Genomic DNA, 12,540 nt, shown 5'->3' on the forward strand with positions numbered 1-12,540 from the left:
TCTTCTTTGAAAGGATTCATCCCGATATCTACGCGGTAGGGTATGAACACTCTTCCTTTGTACAGGTGCGAACTGGGAGATTGAATTAAATTTCTCAACCAGTCTGGTCACTGATCTACATGTCACCTTTTGTAGAAGTCTTCCAACTTGATACTCTTGAGAAAGGATGATCTTCAGTTTAATTTTGAAAATACTAACTAATAATATTATTACTAATTACTAACTCTTCAATCCAGATTGGATTAAATTTCTCAACCAGTTTGGTCACTGATCTACATGTCACCTTTTGTAGTAGAAGTCTTCCAACTTGATACTCTTGAGAAAGGGTGATCTTCAGTTTAATTTTGAAAATACTAACTAATAATATTATTACTAATTACTAACTCTTCAATCCAGATTGGATTAAATTTTTCAACCAATTTGGTCACTGATCTACATGTCACCTTTTGTAATAGAAGTCTTCTAAATTGATACTGTTGAGAAAGGATGATCTTCAGTTTAATTTTGAAAATACTAATAATATTATTACTAATTACTAACTCATCAATCCTCGAAAGCTATTCCCTCCGGTATTATAATTTCGCACGCTATATCTTCAGCATCAGTAATTCACACGCTCCGCCACGAGTTTCGCTACTCTAAGCATCCAGCGGATGCGCTAGCGCCTCGAAATCCAAGGAAAAAGCCGGCTACCAGCTAGTAAACCATCCCCCGCGTCACGTCGCGGATTATACTAGCAAATTGGCAAAGGACTCTAGGTCCCGAAACTTCGTTTCCTTCTACGGGCAGAGAGGCTCACCCAAATACGACTCGAACAGGCGAATCTTCTCGTACACAACTTCGCATGGATGCGAAATGAAATTCCGCATATCAGAAACAACTTTCGCTAACGTCGATTAGCATACGCGGCAAGAAACTCACTTTCTCCGGCTGCACCTTTGACTTCGCTAATTCGATTTCTCGTCCGAAAATCACCGGAAGCGACGTCGACCTCTATCTCGAATTATTCATCGACTCGCGTGTAGAAATCGCAAGATTGCTTAACCTGTTGTCCTATGGTTTCTTTCGTGACTGTACTTGACGAAACTATCACCGTTAATAACTTCATAGAGAAAGAAAAAAATTCGATGCTTGTTCCATATCTATGTCTAGCCCAACAATTAACGATTGGTAATAGGCTAGCAATATTTCATTCGTGAAGAACAAAGAACATTTAGATTTGTCAGATTCTGAAAACTTTTTTCACGAGCTCGATTAGATATCAGGAGAAACCCAGGATTTTTTCTATATTCGCATATAACTTTTTACTGTTAAACCCTGAAGCGTGTTAACATTAACCCTTTGCACTTCGTAGGCGCTTCTCAGTCGCCAATTGCTTTAACACAGCAAAATTATAGAGTTTGACATTTAATATTAAACTTTGTACAACGCATCGACATGTGAAATATTAAAATAGAACAGCCTCTTTCCTTAAATTATGTGGGATTTCTCGTTAAGTCAGTTTGCAAGAATGTCGTTGGTATTTCATTAAAAAATGTTGAGTATTTCTACTGAAAAACTTCTGGAGTGCGAAGGGTTGAAATATATTGGTTTCCTATATTTTACTTCTTTCGAACGTTTCCATTTTGCAAACTCGTTAAATTAAGTCTATCGTTAGCAGTTTCACTTGCGTCGACATGTAAATACCTATAACACCGAAGCAAATGAAATCTTTCTAAGTAAAAGAGAAAGCATCATAGGAGAACGGGTTAAAGGAGGATGAAAATAAGAAAACGAACGTACCGGCCGGAAAGAAACGTTTCGCTTTAACGCATTTATTTCTTAAAGCGCTCCGAAACTCGGGGCCCGTGATTCGCGTCGCGAACCGGCGAACAATTAGAGAAATTAATTACGAACTTTTCCCGGCGGGGCGAAGTAGTTTCCGAGGGGAAGGGCGAACAGCGGAATTACGGTTGAAACGGAAACTCCGCCGGCGCCGGTTATAAAATAATACAATTGGCGGTGAAATAAAGCGAAACGCCGTCCGCTCGGCTCGCGAAAATCTTGAACGGGAGTCGAATAATCTATACGCCTGCGTTTATTATCGCGCGGAAGTATGTAAACGAGACCGCGCCGCGCGTCTGGTTGTTCCTCGGATGTATAATTAACTTCGAACCACTTTCGCGGGTCTCTTCAACAATTCAGCGCGGGAACCTCGCCCACATCCGCGCCGCGCCTCCTCCGGCGTAGCTACAGGTGCTACGGAGCCTACCTATACGATCGGATGAGTTCTTTTCCATTATCCGGGCAACCGGCACTCGCGACGTCTGATAATTTGATCATTTTTTGAACGGCTCGTTGGACCGAGTGGTGCTTCGAAATTTGCCTCGAGGTTCATTGCCGTTGTTTCAAGATCCTCTTTATTCCTATAGCTTCAGAAATGACCTTTGTTCGAAGGACTGAGTTGGAATTAAGAAGTCTACTCGATGCGTTAATGCGACTGTTAAATCGTTCATTAGTCTATTATTCAGTGGAAATAATTTTTGAAATGGGAGAGGACTCAAGATGTACATTGCTCTTTTAACCTACATCTTATATATTCAAGAGGATTGCTATCGTTCGAAATGTCGAGAAAATTCACAAATGCCTTCCGACTCTGGACGAGACAAAGTGTTTTGAAATAAAATTTCAAAATAGATACATGATCAATTTACGTTTACAGATATATCTCTTACCAGTTGAGATCGCCGGTTTTCGCGTGGAATACGCGTAAATATAAGCACAATGTTTCCTAAAACAATTTCCCCGGGAACTTCGTAGCACCTTGTATCGATGGAAGACAATCAGGTGTCTGGTTGCAGCAAAGTGCGCGGCCCGCCATTATCATAATACTTTTTCCAATACAACCGTGCGCGCTCCTTACGCCGGCGAGGTGAAAATAATAAAACTCGGAAGTGTCGGGATCAAAATTTCCGGCAGCATCTGCTTCGAATGCGAAGCGAGAAATAATTTCGTCGAGTTTGGCTAAAATTCGCCGCGATCTTATTTGTTCGGGGCCGGCCGCGCGGGAATCGTAGGGCTCGCGGAAGACCGACGCGCCATATATCCGCAGTAATGGCGGATTAAAGCTGCCCTGCCGGAGAGACGGCGTCGCTGCGTCCGATCTGCGGCCAGACCGCACGACGCTTGTTCCTTGAACAGGCTGCGATCCTGGATAGCTGTCAGCGGCACACCGCCGACGAAAACCGTGCTCGTCGGACAAGACCGTGATTTCGTTGGACGGACGCAAAGGCAATGAATCGAGACCTTTAATCGACTTTCTTCATCTTGATTATTGTTCTGAGATTATGTATTGGTATTTATTAGAACGTTACCTCTTGAGTGTGCTAACTTGCTGTTTGGACTGTGGGAGTGGAATGTAGGTTAATGGGGAGACAATAAAACACAATTCACACCCACGTATTTATTCGTATTTTTTACACAGCGCAGTTGTACGATGTACTTCTCGGAGTAACGCGTCGGCGGTACGCTGCTCCAGTTAATAGTGGAACCTCGAGATGCCGTTTTTCTACTGTTCCAATTGAAAGTAGGATGTCGCTCGTCTACCGTTGTACGCCGCGCTCCGAAACGCTCCAAAAATGCTTAAATGCCGTCCGCCGCGTTCCTCTGTTCTACCGGTCCAAGACGGAGAACCGCGGACGGACAGATCAATCGCAAACGTGGTAGCAACGAAGTCGCTACAAGACAAAGAATAACTGCGGAAGGAATAGCACTTTCGCGGAGAAAGAGTAGCTCTCTCGCGGAGAAATAAGATTAAACGGAGAGACAGTAGCGAAACCCCATGAATTTTTATAATCAAACTACAGAAATTTCCACGTGAATGAAACATCACTCATTACCAAAAACAAACAGCTCCAATTGTACGCCTCCAGCTAAAGAACACCGCGAAAGAGAGCCAGTCCCGAATGAACCGCTTTGTTCCCGCCGGTCAACGGAGCGTTGCTCCGACTCGCATAAACGCTGTTTATTCGCCGGGATATGAATTAACGCGCGTATAATCATTTACAAATGAAATCGCGAGCTGATCGATGGGTAATAGAATTTTCACACGGCTGCTAAACGCGACAACAATGCCGGCCATTAAGAGGCATTGTCGGAACAGAGAATTGCAATATCCCGGTGGAAATCGGTCGACTGGTTACACAGCGTTGCTCGGGAGGGAGCAGAATTCTATCCTCGACCCGCGAGTCCTTATCGCGTTCGAACTTAGCAACCCGTCAACGAGTTCCGTGGCTTCTTTCCGCGCTGAAGCCTACATCCTCGATCTTGTAACAAGAATCTCAACGAGGCTACGATAAAGCGGAGCCAGGTTCCTCGCGAACCATCCGCCTCGCAGTTCCATCTCAATCGAGTTCTTCCGGTCACTTCCTCGATCCCCGGTCCATCTCGAGGAAGCTTTTGACCGTGGCTACTTCCATCCATCGGCTCCTTGTCTCCTTTTTCGCTCTCGGATCCGTCGAAGGCGAGAGCCGCGCCGCTGTGTGTGCCATTAACCCAAATAATTCTCTGCGGCCACGCTCCCCTTCATCCTTTCCCGCGATCCCCGGCCTCCTCTTCCTTTGCTGCGCGCCAGGATACCGATCCTCTTTGAACCGCGACCCGGCGGATCCTGGGAAACCGATTCTTTCGGGAGGAACGAGCCGCTTGTTGCCCGAACCTCAGGATTCGGTCCCGCGCGTTGTTAATCAAGACCCGACCGTATCACTGATTCCGGGGCAACGGTCGCTCACGGGGAACCGATGGGGTTTTGTGGTTTTCTTTGGCGCGCCTCGCTCCTCCCGAGACAGCCGTAATCGTCCGTTAGTCCCGCCACATTGAACTTCACGGAGCGTGTCCCGCTTTGTTCGCGTTTTTCTTCGCTGCTCGAGATGTCTTGCTGCTCGGCTACCGTGGAATCTTTTTGTCGCGGCAGATTTGATGTGATACGAAGCGAACGATCGTGAAATGGAAAGAACCGCAGAGACACGGGACAGCGCGGTTAAATATTTTCAGATTGCCGGTGCATGCTTCTGTGAGCTTTCGTTTTAGCTTGTAAAGTCGTACGGAGTTACTTGATTTTCGGATGTTTGAAGTAATATTGTTGTTTAATGTTTTCTTGAATAATTGAAAGTTTCTGGAAATCTTCGTACGATTCTTTCTCTTTTGAACTGTCTTTTGTTATAGTAGTTCCTTTGGATTTCCCGCGGAACTTTGAGTAAACAACGGGAAATTACAGAGAGAATGTACACAGCAACGGCGCGGAAGAAAATAGAAAATGCACGTGATATTATCTCGAATCGATCATCTCGAATTTCATCGGTAAACATTGCGCGAATGGCGGCCGATGTTGTGTTAATGCCAAAGGGAAATTATCCCGCGATTAAACGTAGGAACAAAGCGAGCATGAACCGATCGGCACGGAAACTCACCGTAATTTTCCTGAAAATTATCAGCCATTTCGATGATTGCGAAACTGGATCGTGCGCCGCTAATTCCTGATTAATTTCCGAGGCGAGCCGGCTGGATATGAATGTAATAAATTCGTCCGATCCTCGCGTGGCATTATAATCATTCCATTAAAAAAAAATGATAGAAAGAAACGATGGAAAATATTAAAAAATAAAATATCCATGCAGGAATTAATTAATACCAGTCTACAGAGACTGTAAGCTCATTAATTTAATAAATCTTCCGTTGATAAACTCTCACCTTTATTAAATCTTGCAAGTATATTTCCCTTTACCACTGTACCATACGGGATTTACCTAGAAACTCCCATAAAACAAGACGAATAATAAGTAATTAAACAATAAACACCGATATACCAGAAATTATATCTCATTTTCTATAACACGACCATTAATTACATCACAGAAAAATAATAAAGAAAGCAAACTAATGAAAAACTAACGCGTTATCAATAATTACTGTCTTCAGCAGATCTGTGATCGATAACGCGTTAACCTTTTAGGTACGGCGCGCTTGGCCGCGGATGGCACACAAAAACCGTTCATGACAATTTCCACTACATTACTTGGGAATAAAGTTCCAAATGAATAAATTATAATTTCTTTATATTTTCCGAATTGGTGCGATCCACGCAAGCCACTATAGCGGCGTACCGTACTTAAAAGGTTAAAACGAATTTCCACGAATATATGATCGAACGTTCGTCTCGTTTGTTCCAGGAGCGCGTGCCACGACTCCTGGACGCAGCTCCGGCTGTCGCCGATGTTCGGCTGCATCTGCCCGAACAATCACATGAAGAGGCGTTGCGACAGGATCTTCTCGATGGTGAATCACAATCCGTGCGTTGGTGAGTATGCCGATCCGTGGCCGTTTTCGGAAGGATCGATGGAACGTTTCTTTACCTTCTCTTTTCTCTATGTATACGTCTCTCTACTTACACACGCGAATACAAGAATACTGGCATCCGTTGTTACCAGCGCCGTCACACACGAGACTGTTTACCGCTTCCGACTTTTTCGTTCTACTTTTTGTTTTCCTTCTCTGAATTGCCGTCAAGTGCCAGAGACACACTTTGTGATCTTGAATGGGAACGAGTATATACATATATACATACATATATATACATTATATTATATTATATTATATTATATTATATTATATTATATTACATTATATTATATTATATTACATTATATTATATTATATTACATTATATTATATTATATTATATATCGTAAACGTTGGTTAACCGTATTTATACATAGCGCACCTTGTGGAAGACGATTTGTTGGTGTTGTGTGAAGTGAAACGTCTGTACTCTTTATTCATTTTCGTTGTTCCTCTTCTTCTACTACTTCTTGTTCTCTTCCGTTCGTTGCCTTTTGTTTTAATGCGATCCGACGAGAACGATTTACATTCTCTCTCGGCCACGTCTCGAGAGGCTCGCTCGATTGCCCTTTTCCTTTCGTAAACTGTTTGTCTGTCTGTACTTTTCTCAGCGCGTGGTGTCTCTTTTAGTTCGTTATCTGTTCATGCGATCGATGTATGCGTCCTGGGACAAAGGGAATCCGCTCGATCCTCGGCCGACGCGCGAGAGGGCATCTCCTTCGCGACGATTCCCAGCCTGACAGGCTTTCAAATTATTCCGGAGACTCCGATCGATTCCGGGATCGCCTGTTTCCGGTGTAAACCGATTCAAGGGTAGCTTTTCTCTTCGCGGGTGGATTGACAGCGATCATTGAATATTTGATGGGAGGTTAGGCGAACATTCTGCTTCGGACGCTTCGAACGGATTGATGTCTAACTGCACGATCATCCGAGATGATAATACAATAGATACATTTATAGAACAAAAAAAATCAAAGGATCGAAGAACCAGAAATATAGAGCAAATAACGTCAATATCATCGAACAAATATTATTCGCATCGTATATCGAAACAGTAAAAATTTAACTGTAAAATTATCCGAAACAACAATACAAATATATACAGCAACGAGAACGAACAAATGGGGGAACCAAAAATATAGTGCAAATGATAATATCAATATTATTCCGTTGACCATGCAAATGTTCCTATAAATATTGAAACGGCAATGGAAACCGAATAAGAACGCGAGTTGCTCGGCGATACCGACTCGCGGATGACAAATGCGTTCCCAAATGCACTCACTTATCACTTCCGGTCCCGTTGCCCGTGTCGCCCGTCGAACACGGAGGAACAGCACGGCGAAGCAATTACTTATAGCGATACCAGGGTGTTTAAGACTGCCGGAACGACGTTGTAGCCTCCTTCGGATAAGCTCCTTTCTCCTTAATTAACCAAAGGCCACTGGTATCGAGATTCAGATAAGGATTTTATCGCGCGGCAGGCTCGACCTTAATTTCACTGTAATCCCGTTCCCTCGAAGCAACATCTTCCATGTGCTCCCTTCAGCTTAATGACACCGGACCAGCTATTTTTGCTCGCAGCCATCGACGCGTTCCGCTCCCGCGACAGTGATCACTGACTGCAAATGCGGTGTTGCGTACGCGTTTTCTATTTCGAAATGTTATAGGGAAACCCGTGCGTCGCACGCCGAATTAACTTTGCGCGAACTGATCGGAAGTGGACTGTATAAATACTTACTTCGGTGAAAATAATTTGCTGTTTAGTTTTGGGAGTTCAGTAATACTCGTCGGCGGCGAGAGTCTACGACGTCTATATACTCCGTCTCGTGTGTCTAGTTCAATTTTTTCTTATATCTACCGTCTCCGTACCTTGCGTGGGTTTTTATAAACCTTTGGGTAGGCGTGTGCAAAATTGGAAGCTTCCTGACTTGTAGCCTTCCAGATAGTGGGCGCGTAGAAACAAAAATTCGTTCGAGTGGGACTCAACCAGTGATCCTGGAGGGGTGAATTGCAGCCCCCGGGTGACTTGAGCCCACTTGATTTCATACAGTAAAACTATAGAATTTGATATTTAATATTATATTTCCTATAATGCATCATTTTGAGAAACATTCAAGTAATATGGCTTTGTTTCTCAATGTACGCGTGATTTCTCGTCGACTTAGTTTCATAAAATATCGATTTTATCTCGTCGGAAAATGTTCAAATGTTTCTAGGGAAAAACTTCCGAGTGCAAATGGTTGATATAAATCCTGCAATGTTATTCCATTGCCTCATGAAGCTAATGATACGAGAAAAATGTTAGACGTGCCTGAAACATCATTTTCATCGGTTTTCCGTTCAGCAATCCAGTTTTTTAATCCATCTTCAGGAAAATTGACAGGTTAATATCTAGTCTCCGTTCTTTGCTCAAGATCGACGCAACAACCGAAATTTTAAAAACTAATAAAAATTTATATGAAATTAAAAATTAATCAAAATTTTACAGACGTTTTGCACGAGAATAAACACTGAGATGGACGCTGCAAAAACAATTTGCTTGATTATTTTCGCGACTAGATCTTGAATATTTAAGCATCGATTATCGAACGACTACTCGGTATACCGTTAATTGTATCATCGATCGACTATCGAATTAAATTCCCGGCGATACTAATTACTTAATCTTTCATTGAACGTTCAATCTAAAGTGGTGAAATTGAATCTAAATTTGCAGCGAATTATGTCGGAATTAGCGAAGATCCGAACTCGTTTGAAACTCTGCGATCTATTTCCCGAATGTTCCTTCGCGTTACGCTTCGCGTTTCGGTAAGAGAATCTTCGAAATAGGAAGATCGATCGGAGACACGGCCCTCTTGATCCAACTATAAGTCCGAAGCAGAATCTCGGGGTCGGCGAATCGATAATTGAAGGGTTCCACGAAGTTTATCTCCGTTTATGAAGTCTTCAGCTTCGCTCGGATCTAAGGCTTTACAATGTTAGGCAACCCTGTTGCGAGGATTCGGGATCGTTGGCCCAGGATCGAGAGATTTTCAGTTTGCGCCTCGCAAGACCGACTCAGGTCCGGCACAGGTGATCGAGTTTCGTCGCTGGTTTTAGTGGTGCAATGAATTATGTAACACGTGAAAGGAACGTTAAATGAATTGACGTAACGACCGCGGTGTCTCGTGAAATCATGCTGCCTGAAAATTGAATGATTTAACAGCTGTGGAACAGATAAAATATCTCAACTTGTAATTCAATGATCTGCGAGGTCATTCTTCTTTTTATTAGTCTCTGAATATTATAAATTAGCAGACATCGTTTTTAGTGTAACAAAATTTACAGCGAGGAGTACTAAGAGTCGTTAAAATAGATCATTAAAATATTCAAAGTAATAGAAACGACAATGTTAATTAGGAATATTAATCTTTTCGGCTGACAGGGTAATTGCTTTATAAAGTACTTAGAGTAACGATAATAATAATATTTCTATTGGAAATTCTAATCTAATCCACGATTAGAATGACTTATTCTTAACTTCTTATCAAAATTATAAAATTTCTTGAGATTTCAAAGCCCTCTTATTCTTAAATCCGTGAAAATGCACAAAATCGTTCAATCTCCTACAAAAGCATCAAAATTCGAATACTAGTGAACTCAAAATTCGAATACTAGTGAAATCAAAATTCGAATACTAGTGAAATCAAAATTCTAGTACCAGTGAAATCAAAATTCGAGTACTAGTGTACTCAAAATTCGAATACTAGTGAAATCAAAATTCGAGTACTACTGAAATCAAAATTCGAGTACTACTGAAATCAAAATTCTAGTACCAGTGAAATCAAAATTCTAGTACTACTGAAATCAAAATTCTAGTACCAGTGAAATCAAAATTCTAGTACTACTGAAATCAAAATTCCAAATTGAGTCAGTTTGATTCGTCTGCAGTTCCAGTGTGAAAAGACATTACTCCCTTGCGTCTACACTCAATACCAGCGTTCAAGTGAAGCGCGCGACGAAACTCGCTCATCCGTACCGCGCCCTTAAACCGTTGAGGACTAATTTGTAGAGCGTTATGCCGTACAAGTAAATTTACAGCGCGGAGCGCGCATGTGCGACGTGCAAGCGTTTGTCTCCCGTCTTCCCGGCGTCGGCTAGGTGAACCGCTTCGGCTAGACGAACACTTCAACCAAGTATTATACATTTCAGCGTCGAAGAATCGAGTCAAACGTTTCAATCCAGGGCCGCCGTTAAGCGTCTAATCGCAACATCTACGGTCCACACACAGGGACACGACAAACACGTCACAGGAACCGAGAGGACAAACAAAATTCCCAGAAACACCTCGTACTCATCGGACCACGAACCACGATATTCCGAACAGACAAACCGACGCGAAACAACTCAAAGCCTACGGCAACGTTGACAATCGAACAGTTTAACCCTTTGCGGACGAGGATTCTTTGAAATATACAAAACCTGAAGCTAAATTATATATCAGTTACTTAATTAATGGAAAGAGAACTATGTGCTGATCTCTCGCTGTTCGACTAATTAGAATCACTAGTCAAAAAATGTTAAATATTTCTAGTGAGAATTTTCCAAAGGGTTAACCCTTTGCACTCGGCAGATGACTCTTGGCCTTTGCTTGACTTCAGCGAAATTAAGAAGTTCGATGTGTAACGTTGAGCTTCGTGCATTAACCCTTTGCGAACGAAGGTTAGGAATATACAAAACCTTCAACAGAAACTAAATGATATCAGTCGCTTGATCAATAGAAAAAGGAAACTACGTGCAGATCTCTAGATGTTCGAGTAATTAACTCGTCCACGACTTAATCTTCCAAATCTGAACATTTCTGAAACGTCGACGTCCGTCCGCAAAGGGTAAACCCTTTGCACTCGAAAGTTTCTCACTAGAAATATTCAACACTCTCCGATAAAACATAGACGATGCTTGCGACTAATGTAAATTTAATCGATAAATTAAAGGACAAAGCTTTCTTTGATATTTCACATAGTGACCCATACAAACTTTAGTGTTAAACATGAAACTTTATAATTTCACTGTATCAAACCAAGTGGAGAGTCACCTCCCGAGTGCAAAGGGTTAAACCGGCATCACTCTCGCGGCAAGGAACTCGCGATACTCGCTGCTCGATTCTCGCATGGGAAACACACACGAGCGTAGTCACGAATTTCCGAGGCAAGATACAACAGACAAACGACACACGACCCGAGTAATCGGCGAATAGCGAAGGAGTCGCGTCCCGGGCGCCCGATCGTCCGCACGAGGGAGGAAGAGGAAAACGGGAAAACGATGATCCGCCTCCCGGAAACGCGTTGTCCCGTCGCGGTCTCGAAAAATATTCCGTGAGCCGGATCTGCGAATCAACGACGGGAACGGTCCACGGAGATCCTGGGATCCGGCCTCGGGATCCTCGAATGTCAAGGAACGTCTGCACGAGCGCACCAGCACCCCCTAAGTACGCATTCCGCTCGAAGGATTTGCATTTCGAGGATGAATCCGCGTGCGGCCGCCATTCAACCGCGGCCCCCTTGCGCGCTCGCGTCTTCCTCCCCCCCCCCCGTTTCCCGGTGCACTTTTCTTCGAACCGGGTCAACCGGCGAACCGTTTTCCCCCGTGGCCCCGTAAATCGCTCGCCGAATCGCTCCTATTGAAAGGAACACGCGAGCCCGGGCTCGCGGCCGATAAAAATTAACATACCTTTCTCTATTCTCGCTTTCCTTTTCTCCTTCTTCCCGCCGTCCCTCGCGCCGCGAGGTTCCGTTGGTTTTATTGCCGGCACGTTTCTGCGCGGACGACACGAAACGGTCGCGTGGTGTTTACGTTAATCCGGTGATATATGTGTAACGCGATCGGGAACAATGCGCCCGACGCATTCGCGGATTTATGAGTTTCTTTCCGAGTGTTTCGGTTAATCTTCGTTTTAAAGATTGATGGCTGCTTACCGATTACGGTTCATATCGGGACGATGCGTTAGATTGATCGCTGGATTTGTGTTCTCTTTTAGGGCTCTCCGTCGGTCTTTCGTTGCGCGATTAATCTTCCGAAAATGAAGAATCGCTGTTCGATTACGGTTAACACGGTGTCGGGGTGATATTCTCGACGGATCGGCGTACTCGCGGATCTTTCTTCGGTGGTTCATTTTGGAAATGA

At 43.4% G+C, this 12,540-nt stretch overlaps 1 protein-coding gene across 3 annotated transcripts in view; it reads left to right on the forward strand.

Annotated features, from left to right (window-relative positions):
* The window catches only part of Gfrl (Glial cell line-derived neurotrophic family receptor-like), a 440,074-nt gene that overhangs the window by 314,369 nt on the left and 113,165 nt on the right, over positions 1-12,540 (forward strand). For all 3 annotated transcript variants that reach the window (XM_076374200.1, XM_076374198.1, XM_076374199.1), the window contains exon 5: positions 6,207-6,334. In XM_076374200.1, the coding sequence (XP_076230315.1) occupies positions 6,207-6,334 (128 nt within the window). The remainder of the gene's footprint in view (positions 1-6,206; positions 6,335-12,540) is intronic.

This window comes from Nomia melanderi, chromosome 2, assembly GCF_051020985.1.
Source record: "Nomia melanderi isolate GNS246 chromosome 2, iyNomMela1, whole genome shotgun sequence".
Lineage (NCBI taxonomy): Eukaryota > Metazoa > Arthropoda > Insecta > Hymenoptera > Halictidae > Nomia > Nomia melanderi.